The 11,355-nt window shown below is 36.2% G+C and overlaps 2 protein-coding genes across 2 annotated transcripts; one reads left to right on the forward strand and one right to left on the reverse strand.

The window, feature by feature from the left end:
• Positions 1-276: 276 nt before the first annotated feature.
• LOC134740594 (uncharacterized) lies at positions 277-6,616 on the forward strand. Its single transcript, XM_063673121.1, has 2 exons — positions 277-532; positions 3,623-6,616. Exon 2 carries the CDS (start codon positions 3,633-3,635, stop codon positions 5,208-5,210), a length of 1,578 nt encoding a protein of 525 aa, XP_063529191.1. The 5' UTR covers positions 277-532; positions 3,623-3,632; the 3' UTR covers positions 5,211-6,616.
• LOC134740606 (alpha N-terminal protein methyltransferase 1-like) lies at positions 6,449-10,165 on the reverse strand. Its single transcript, XM_063673138.1, has 2 exons — positions 9,377-10,165; positions 6,449-6,784 (listed from the first exon to the last, which is right to left on the reverse strand). Exons 1-2 carry the CDS (start codon positions 9,820-9,822, stop codon positions 6,529-6,531), a joined length of 702 nt encoding a protein of 233 aa, XP_063529208.1. The 5' UTR covers positions 9,823-10,165; the 3' UTR covers positions 6,449-6,528.
• Positions 10,166-11,355: the final 1,190 nt, after the last annotated feature.

Here is an 11,355-nt window from a genome sequence, read left to right on the forward strand (position 1 = left end):
CTATCCTATAATCTTAGATAATACATGCAGCGATTTTGTTAGCCTATAGTAAACTATGCAAGTGTTATTTTAAGTGTCAAACTTATATGAAATTATGACGTATTAAAAAATGTAGGCGCGAAGGGTTATCGTCCCACACAAAATTTGAATTTCGCGCCTTTTTCTACTGACAAAGCCTTTTGACAGACTATAAATAACAAAGTCGTTGCAGATTTATCTTGGTTTAACTCTACCTACCTGATTTTCCCGAGAATCCCGAGTCTACTTAGGTAAATGAGCTCAATGAGTAACAGAAATAAGATCGCCAGAGCGAACACACTCTATCATCGTTCATCTAAAAATATACCTCAGCGTTATTTTGATCATTCATGTTTCTGTTCCTTTCAGTTTTGTTCGTAAATACACCAACTGTTGGGAAGTGATTTGAGTGTATTAAAATATAATATTACTTATTTACTTTTTATAACGGCATCGGCATAGCCTGTTCCATAATTATATATTATGACTAAAGTCTAGCTAGGCGCTGATAAAGGTAAGTGCGTAAAATCTAAATCGAGACAGACGAAAGTGTTTCCCAGATATAAAGTAATAAGATTAGATAATACCTATAGATTAATATGATGATTAATTGATTATTTACTACCCATTAAATGCATGGACGCTGAATTTTGCTTACCCGCGCGTTATTTTAAATAAATGAGGATTGTGTTATGAATGATGAAAAATAATTTGCACCGGTTCCTCAAACAACTTGTACAGTTAGTCCTTGTACCTAAGGTGCTTCGTCGCCATACCAGTTGTACTTATACATAGATAGAATGTAGAGTTGTAGACTTATGTTAGGGCACATGCAGACTGTAGCACTTGTACCTATTAATATTTCGACAACGATACATTAGGTACTTATATTCCGTATATTCAATTAAATTAATTTACATTTCAATTCAATTCAAGCCCATTGAGGCTACATGCATGAAATAGTACAGTATTACATTACAAGTGCGAAAAGTAGGAAATTCGCAATTTAACGAGTGGCGATAAATTAAAACACGACACCGAAGGTTTAAATCGACACGAGTTGCGAATTCCTTTTCGCACGTGTATTGTACAACGTTTTACAGTACATATATGGCCCTTAAAATTTTCGACATTACGTGCGTACTAGTACGGTAACTAGCACCATACGTGCGGCACGTATAATAAGGGTATGCAAGATTGATGCAAGGCAAAATGTACAACCCTTCTATTATTTTGTTTACTCACCTCAGCAACTTGGAATAGCTGTATCTAAAGAACTATCAGGTCTTAATAGACCAAATTGGTCACGTTTTGTTGATAATTTAGTCTTCTTTAAAGTGTTCATAGTGACATTTGCCGTAAAATAAGTGCTTGTTGGTAAAAATTGGCAGAAACTAAAAAAAAGTGTAAAAAAAATTATATTGTAAATTTTTGAACAACTGTATCTTACAAAATATAGTTGGTCAAACCAATCTGTCAGTCAGTAACAACCAGGAAAATCATATTCATCCCTTTCTTTTGGGCGCTAGTACTTGTGTAAGACAAAGATGGTATGATTCTCTCTGTCTACGTTTGAAATGTGACAGTCCTTTGACAAACTATATATATTCAGTTTATCGCCTTCTCACTTTAACCAATTTAACATACTTTGTTAAGAATTTAGTCTTCTTTAAAGTGTTCATAGCAAGTTAATAGTGACATTTGCCGTAAAACAAGCCCTTATTGGTAAAAATTGGCAGAAACTAAAAAGTCAGAAAATTTAGGTTTTTCAAAAATTTGACAATGATGCGCTGGGTTTCCGAGGTCGAAAACTCGGATTTGCCATAACCACTTCATCACATAGAACATATAAAAAAACAGAACTGCCCGATTTCATGCAAGGCAAAATGTACCATTTCAATGGATTATACTGACATCTTACAGAAAATTTTTACCAAGGTGCGTTGGGGTAAAGAGAGACGTTCAATTACTTGCAAAACAGATATCCACTACTATTTACGTTCAGTTTTGGCTGGTTAGTGGAGGGGCGTTCATTTATGGTCGGTTAGTGTAGGGGCGCGTTCGTATTTGGGTCGATTTGAATAAGGCCGTTAATTTTTGGACGGTTAGTGTGGGTACTGTGGGTGGAGGGAGACCTGGAGACGTGTTCATTTTTGGGTCCATTGGTAGAGTGGTGATAATTCATGAAATCATGAGTGAAGGAGCGGTATTAATCCAACAGATCTGATTATAGATTCGTTAAAGGTTACGTCTCTCGATCTGATCAGAGTCGGTTCGTTATTTTTATTAAAACTCAGCAACCGATAGCCATCATCACCTTCGTAGCCAATTAAAATACATTTTTGGGCTTTCTTGGACATCTTTGTTCGCTTTTGCTTAGGATCGTGTGCAAAACATTCTGTTCCAATGACTCTTAAATGTTTTATGGCAGGTTTCTTTCCAAACCAGAGTTCGAATGGTGACTTTCCTTCTTGAGAAGTTGGTCCGGTTCTGTTTAGAATGTAAGCAGCCGTATTGACGAGCTCTGACCAACAGGCAAGTGGGAGTTCCTCGTGAGCGTGCATCATGGTGCGAGCAGCTTCTACCAGGGTGCGATTTTCTCTTGCGCTTGATCCATTTTGCTCAGCTGTGTAAGGCATTGTCAATCGGTGTTGGATACCACGAGTTTGAAGTATTTTCTCAACTGCTTCATTTTTAAATTCACCACCGTTGGCGCTCAGTATTGTTTTTATGGTATGGCCAGTTGTCTTTGCTTCGTTGATCATCTGCACGAGCTTGTCTTTAACTTCAGACTTATGCTTCATGAAGTAAACATGACGATATTTGCTGTAGCCGTCCTTGAACAATACAAAATAACGTAGTTTCGTGAATGAATTTGGAAAAGGGCCACATACGTCAGTATGTATAATCTCACCTGGTTCATTAGCTTGTTGTCTTGTTCCAAATTTATGTCTATGTGCTTTTCCGTAGACGCATCCAGTGCATAATTCAGAATCAAGTTTAACTTTGATGCCAAGTTCCTTTTCAATCAACTGTTTAACGTGTCTTTTGTTCTGATGAGCAAATCTTTCGTGATAGTTGTAAAGTGTTTTCTGTTGACACGATGTTTAATTCTGGAGTTTGATTCGATACAGTAACTTTCAGCTTGTAGAGTCCTCCATTTTTGATTCGCGTTCCAATCAGTTTAACCTTTCCATCATGTATCAATTGACAGGATTCTCTTTCAGATGTGAAGACACTATTCTCAAGTTTATCTTGAGCAGCAAGTACAGAAAACAGGTTTCGTTTAATTTCAGGGACGTACCAGACATCGCATAGTTGAATTCTTTCTTGGCGACCATGGACGTTCGCTAATAAGTCAACTGTTCCTTTTCCAATGGCTTTGTTTTTGGATCCGTTCGCAGATGTAACCGTTTTGATTTAATTTAATTATTTATTTTAATTGTAAATTTATAATTTAAACAATGCTGTATTTTTTTTTAAAGTTGATTTAATTTTAATTTTAATATTTTATATTTGATATGTAAATTGTGATATATGATATATGGATTCCGAATTGTCCGAAATAAATGAATTTTATTTTATTTTATTTATTATTTTTCAGTCCAAGGACAATGTCGAGATACAAACAACCAAAACCGCTTGAAAGCTTAGCTTTGAGCAGGCTTGGTGACTGGATTGCAGTACAGGCGGAGCTTCTCATGGCGCCCATTTCAGCACAAGCTCAGCGGGACACTACCATTGCTCAAATATTACTATCGCGTCACATCGATAGTATTCGTAATTACATTGATTACAACGTTCCATGGATGGTTCATGATTTGCTGGTAACTGAAGTTATAAGAGCGCTGTCGACGCTGTTGGAAAACACTAAGAAGGCACACTTCCGAGGATCTATGGGAAAGTTTGTCAGTGAAATGAATGTCATTGTGAGAATGGTCGAGACTTTGTTTACAAGAAATTTGACTTATGTTTCTATCGACATCATACCAAAAATGATGCGTAGCGTTTTCTATTCAAAATTACAAATGCTCTCAGGTCTAGTTTACCTGAACCTGGGATCCCTCTCTGGAGGCTGGAAAACAGCCGACATGGAAGGATCCATTATTGAAGCACTCAAACAACTTCATAATCTTAAATACTTGACAATAAACTACGATTGTACCGATAATATCTTGCATTGCATAATACAAAATTGTAAAAAAATCGAAAAGTTGGATGTGTCTAGTTCCAAATGCGTGACAAATGAAAGTATTAACATCTTGGCTAAGTTACTAACCCTGAAAACTATACAACTATACAGGACATCTGTGACATATGAAGGCTTTGCAAGATTACTCATTAAGAGTAAAAATCTTGAGGACATTGGGCGCTGTGACGATATTGGTAAAGTTTTAGAATACATTGATTTGACAACTTCTTCTGCTAGACCATTAAAATTGAAAACATATGTTAGTCGATATGCACCGGCAAACCACTTGCAGTTAGCAGTAGATATGTGTCCGGATATACGAAGCATGACCGTCTTCCACAACGCTGTGCATGGCGATTTAATGATGCTCATAGGTCTTAAGGACCTTTGTGAGCTTAAATTACTGTCGTGTGATTTCTACGGGGATCAAGTTAAACAGATACTTCAAGTTAAGGGCTGTAACATCATACATCTACACCTTGAACACGTGGATCAAATAGATTTAAACGCTTTAATGTATATTAGCCAGATGTGCCCTCTTCTAGAACATTTAACTCTCTATAATTGTACGTTAATACAACATACGTCGTTATATACAAAAAAGTTAGAGTTATTGCCATTCCGAAATCTAAAAAAGTTTACTTGTGTGGCAACTTGCAATGACGATCAATTATCTTTTGTTCTTGCTAATTGCTTAAATGTACAATATGTTCACTTAGGTACCGCCGTTAATATAACAGATGAATTTGTATTTAAACTTTTAGATAAAAATCCCCTGATTCATTTAAAAGAATTTCGGATCATGCATTCCGATTTTTTAACTATAGTATCGATTGAAAGGATTGTTCAGAGTTGTATGAGCCTACGAATACTAGTAGAGTTGGAAAGTTGGACTTCACTAACAGAGAGTGACCGAGAATATATTAGAAATTATATTAAAGTTAGTAATTTCAATATCGACATGGCTCCTATTAGAAGATATGAGGTACTGAATAACTAAGTTTACCTAGCCTAGCTATAAAGGCTAACACAAATTAGTTTTTTAAGTTATTTAAATACGTTTTTATATACTTAAGAATAACGAATAATAAATTCTATATAATTGGACATTTCTTTAAAACTCGAAAGTGAACAAAAAAATAAACCATGATCCAAACTAGTTGAAAATAGTCCGCACTAACCCCAATGTCTCTTACAAGAGTTTTGCGAATTTGACCTGATGCCTACAATAAATTGTATACCTAGCTGTTAGTTTACTTGAATTTTTATTTTTTTTTATTGCTTAGGTTCTCCTCTGGAGATGCTGAACCCGAATATAGTTATCAGCCCCAGACCCCAGAAGAGGTCCGTAGTCAACTAGAAACCCTTAGTTTCGATATGTACTCGATCTGTCTGTCTTGAGTGTCTGTACATTAAGTATTCTGTAAGTTTCTCAATCACCAGTACCCGTATTACTGACAGTGTCAAAACTGACATATACGCTATGTCTACGTAATTAACTTTCTATACATCTCGCTCGCACTCATATACGAGTACGAGCGAGATGCATAGAAAGTAAGTTACGTTCTCGATAGCGATTATGTCACTGCCAAACTGGTGGTAGCCAACTAGGGCATATGCGTAAATAAAAAGTAAGGAAAACCTCCCATACACGTAAAGTTTTGTTTTTCGCTTGAACCCACGTAACGTAACTCGCTCGTAATCGCTTGAACCATCTTGAACGTAAAGCCCAATTAGAATGTTCACACAATTTCAATCTGATTACTTGATTAGAAGCTTTGATAAACTAAAAATTAAAGTAGCACTTCTTTTATTTCAGTTCTTTCTCAAATAAAATAAATTCAACCCAATTTGCTATATAACAAGGTTGAACCTTGTTACACTTATAACCTTGTTATACTTAAAGCAAATTGGGTTAATAAAAAATAATAGCGCGACGAAATCGCGGAGTGAGCCACGCCTGGTATATGACTATTAATGGAATTCTATTTTAACATTACTGGATGTTCAGATTGCACTGAAAAAAAAAAAGCTTTTAAAACTTATACAGCAATATTCATATACGATGCAGATCCGCATGCCGCCCTAGTGTTTTCAAATGGGACATTGCTACGTACGTATGGGCATCGGCTATAGTGCTAACTTACACCCTGGAGTGGCTTGCGAACCCGTATCAGTGTGTTAACTGTGTAATAGTCTTTACTGAGTGTTAAGCATTTTGAAATCATTTAAAAACCGTAAGATGTTTTCAGTTATATTGATCAAAATCCATTACATTTGTAACCATTACACATTGAATGAAAATACGACTAGATATATCATAACTTAACATCATTACTATCTCCTTCTGATGTCAAGTTAGGTATAAGAGCAAACATGTACACCGGATATATACCATTTGGAAAATTTGTTTGTTTACACTGTTTTATCCTTTTCAATTTGGCTTTGCCAAAGATTTTTATGTATTCTTTCAATGGTCTTGTAACTGATGAATCAGCATCATCTTTTTCTGTTTTGCCAGTAGATGTCACATTTTCTTTAACAATAATAACTCCATTTTCTGACAGGGCATCCCTGAAATCAAATAAGAAAAATGTATAATATTGCTTATATTACAGATCCCATTGTTTTTTTTCTTATTATGAATGTATAATTCCATACACGGCGGTAAGAAGGTGATAAGTGGCGGGAAAAACGGAAGACATTTGAACCTTATGTAATTCTATTTTAAGTTCAAATTTCTTCAATAAATTATCTCGACTTAATAAACTTCTTCCTGCCGTGCACGGAATTAGTTGTCCAGCAAAAGTAACACTATGATGGGTTTTCTAACATGGATGATTGTTGATTTCTAAATGCATCTGTATAAGTGTAAGTGTAACAACTGAACTTATCAACATGACTACTGGTAACAGAATAGAGATGGGCCAAATATGGACTTTGCCGAATAAGAATATTCGGTTCAGATCATACAAAACTGAATATTTGGTTGGGCTAAAACTGCCTAAAACAAGTTCATACAGGTCCGCGAACTGCACTCCGCACATGTTTTTGACCTTTCCCCTCTGGACCGGCTAAAGAAACGGAACCGTCTCATGGCTGAGCGCGAAGTACACCCGCTATAGGACACCCTTAAAAGAGAATATATTTATTCGGTAAATATTCGGCAGTTTGAACCGAAACTATTCAGCCGAATACGAACATTGAAAAATATGCCGAATATCGAATAATTACTGAATATTCGGCCCATCTCTATAACAGAATAATTAGTTAATATCAAGTTAATATTAAATAACTTTATAAAGACATTTATCATATTATGTTAAAAATTAAAATACTTAAAATGGAATAAATTTCTTAATTTTATTTTATTTTGTTTTAGTTCTAATTTTAGGTACATAACCTTGTACATGTTAGGATAATTCCTAACTTGGTTTTTAAGAAATGAATTACTAAATAATAATAAATTTACATAAATGCCTATATATGTATAGGAAGCTGCTAACTAATTATTACATTTATAACATTTATTATAGATCAAATTCCAGGCTCTGCCCATGATAAACATCTATCTATCTATACATATAATAAAGCGTACATGGAAGATATTCGAAAAAAAATTAGCTGGGGATACTTAGAATCGATAACAGAACACGTTCCAAGAGTTTTTAGAATTTTTGTCTGTTTATTTGACCGCGCATCAAATGAAAACGGCTGAACGGATTTTGATGCAAACTTTACTAATCTGTCAAAAAAATCCACGGCCAGCTATAAAAATTTGAGAAATTTTACCCCTAGGGGGTTAAAAAGGGGATGAAAGTTTGTATGGGATTCAAGATTTATTTTAAGGTAGCAATTTGAAACTTCGTAAAAAAATATATTATTGAAGTACAAGAAAACTAATTTCAGCGTTTTTGAAAATTCATCCCCCAACGTGGTGAAAAAGGGGTTAAAATAAATCGGGTACTTATGCCGAATTCATTTATGATATCAAAATGAGACCATTCCGGAAAACACAAAAAATATGAAAAAAAATTTTTTTTCATAATGATACAGGAAAATGGAAATGGAGACTGCGTTTGTATGGAGAAGCGGCCGTGCCCTTTCCTCTTAATGGCCACGAAGGTTGGTACTTTAAAAAAAAAACATTTTTCTATGTCGTTTGCGGAGTAAATGTCAAACGATTTGGGACTTATACGCGTCCCCATGGGGAACACCCAAATATTCCGAAATACGTTTTTCCGATTTTTATAACCACGATTTTCATAATCCCGATTTTTTTTAAGTCCGAAATATCAAAATTACGATTTTTAAAAACACAATGGAATAAAATCACGACTGCTATTTCCGAAAACTCAAAATCCGATTGTCACTTGACCGAAAGCTTAAAGTTTCGATATTACACTTTTCCGAATTCCTAAATTCCGAAAAGTCATTGTCCTAACGGAAATTAAATAATTCGGTCTTTTGGAAGGTCGGAAAAATGAAATTCGTGATATTCAAATAAAGACTCACGTTTTACTTTAGTAATTCGGTATTCAGAAATTCCGTTTTTTGTAAGGTCGGAAAAATGAAATCCGTGATATTCAAATGAACACTCATGTTTTAGTAATTATTACGGGTGCCTGTCGTGCCGCATCATGTTAAATTCGGCATAAAATATTTATTGCATAAAAATTCGGCATAAATAAATTAGGCTGAACTGCGAACCTGCAAACCCGAACTGTTGCTAGAAGTGGGTTAGGTTAGGTTAGAACTGCGGCCCCCCGCGGGTTGCTCACCTTATCGTGGTGGAGGGGCTTAGTATCCGTGGCTTGGTCACCCACGGTGAAGCGAAGAGGCAACCAGGGCCGGCCTGTTTGAGGTGCGGGCTGGCCCGAGGAGGATGCTCCAAGTGGGCTGGTTAAGCCCGCTTGTGATGCGCCGAAGGTGGACCATCGAGGAAAAGGAGTGTCGGTATTGCGGTAAGCCGTTCTCCCTATCCTCGGCGGCTGAGGTGGGATCGCAGGGGAAGAGGAGTGATGGTATTTCGATGTTCCATTCTGCCTGTCCTCTGCAGCCGAGCTGGTTTTGCGGCAGACTGACACAGACCGAATTCCACGCAGGCGAAACCGCGGGCACAGCTAGTTATACATAAATGTAAACGAAAAGATTTCTCATATTTACCTGCAATATGTTAAATATGAAAGCAAGTCATCATCTTTTAAATATCCTAAAACCCACTGGTTCCAAATTACGTCATATTTTTTCTCTGGTCTAAATTCTTGTAAACTCACTTTATACAAATTTCCTAATTTGTCTGCATTACTTCCAACATATTCCCTAATGGTGTTTATGAATTTTTCATCTGGTTCAATAACATCCACTAAGCTGAAATGAGGTATTAGTAAATACTTAGATATTCTTCCAATGCCGGCTCCACAGTCAAGAGCTAAATTAGTAGACGGTGGATTTTCGGACGAGAGAATAGACTGTAGAAACATTCTGGATCCTTGAATGTCTACATCTGAAATAAAGCCAAAACCTCCGAGTACACCATCAACCGTAGCCGGGATTTCCGACCAGTACTCTAAAGCTTTTTCATAGCATATACTTTCTTGAGAATCGGTCATGCTTGATAAAATGTGTTATCCCCAAGATGCAGGAACACAAGGCACTCAATCTCGAGTAACCTGAATTTCTGAATACGATAAATTCTTCATACACGAGTTATTCCAAAATACTTCAATCCATGATCCCACAGATTACTAAATTTATTAAGTAGATACTACCATGATCCATGATTATTTTTATTTTTATTTTAATGGCTTTTATTATAATAGCCAGTGTCATGTAATTTGCTGTATAATCATATATAACTAGGATATGTAAAACGCTGATAATAAATCACAAATAAGAAAAAATCGAAAAAAATCAAAAATTGAACTCGATCCATGATTGTTTACTTATTTGAGTGATTTGACTTGACTCACTTGACTGAGAGTACTTATTTTTTTATTTTTTTATTACGAGCATTGGCAACTTGGCCATCAGCTCAAACATAAAACACAAAAGTAATTATATAGCTTATACCTAAAATCTAACTAATACACAATACAATACAATGTGATATGAATCTAAAGCAAAGAGTAAAGTAAGTATAATAGATAGGTAAAGAGAGCCCACACAGACATTTACACTTTAAAATTAATATTGAGAGAAAAAGCAAGCTTGTTTCTGTTTACATTTATTTTTTGTCTAGGGCCCTCCACACTCGTGCGCGAATTGCGGCGCGAAGCCGCGAACGTAAGTGTGGAGTCTAGTTCGCTAATCAGCGAAATCGACTCCACATTCGCGTTCGCGGCTTCGCGCCGCGTAGTCTGGAGTGCACTTTAGACATTTTTTTTTTAAATCTTTATTTATTTATAGAGGGTTTTAAGTTTTAAACAAATGCCACCCTCATAGTGGCTCTCTAAAAAAAACTACAACAGACTAACTTTCACTATTTCTAAGTTGAATGATGTCTTTGACCATATTATAAAGAAGCCCAGCCTCTTCTGAGGCTGGACAAGCCAGGATACTATTGACCCTGCCGAGGTCATAGCACCTGACATTAAGCAGTCGACGCTGCGCAGCACCTCGGCGACATTCCATTGTAACATGAAACACGTCTTCAACTACTCCGCATAAATTACATTTGGGCGAGTCAACTTTACGCATCATAAACGCATAGCTATTTAAAGGAATGTGGCCAGATCGCAATCTAAGAGCAACAATTAAATTCTGCCTGTTAATCCTACAGAAAGGGAGCGTGGGTTGGATCGTTTTATACCATATGCCCTTTGTGCGAGATCTTTCGTCAAAATATTCGGACCACATGTCAAAGCACATATTTTTGACCTTAAACAGAACATCAGAAAACCAAGGAACATTATGGCAATTGTCACCCATTTCGGTTGCTTCCCTAGCCAACCGATCCACCACCTCGTTCCCCACAACACCGCAGTGAGAGGGAATCCACTGTAAAATAACTTTCTTTTTGGCAGCGCAGAGTTTAAGTATTAGACGAATTATTGTGTAAGCTACTGGAATGCCCCTAAAGACGTAAGTACAGCGGTTCAAATGTTGAAGAGTGCATTTTGAATCCGTTAAAATTACAAATTTAT

The sequence above is a fragment of the Cydia strobilella genome, chromosome 4 (assembly GCF_947568885.1).
Source record: "Cydia strobilella chromosome 4, ilCydStro3.1, whole genome shotgun sequence".
NCBI lineage: Eukaryota > Metazoa > Arthropoda > Insecta > Lepidoptera > Tortricidae > Cydia > Cydia strobilella.

Bases quoted from the DNA above. Each gene is read 5' to 3' on its own strand.
- LOC134740606 (XM_063673138.1), bottom strand. From the start codon at position 9,822: ATGACCGATTCTCAAGAAAGTATATGCTATGAAAAAGCTTTAGAGTAC. The intron at 6,785-9,376 runs GTAAATATGAGA...ATTTGATTTCAG, and splicing joins TCATATTTAACATATTGCAG to GGATGCCCTGTCAGAAAATG.
- LOC134740594 (XM_063673121.1), top strand. From the start codon at position 3,633: ATGTCGAGATACAAACAACCAAAACCGCTTGAAAGCTTAGCTTTGAGC.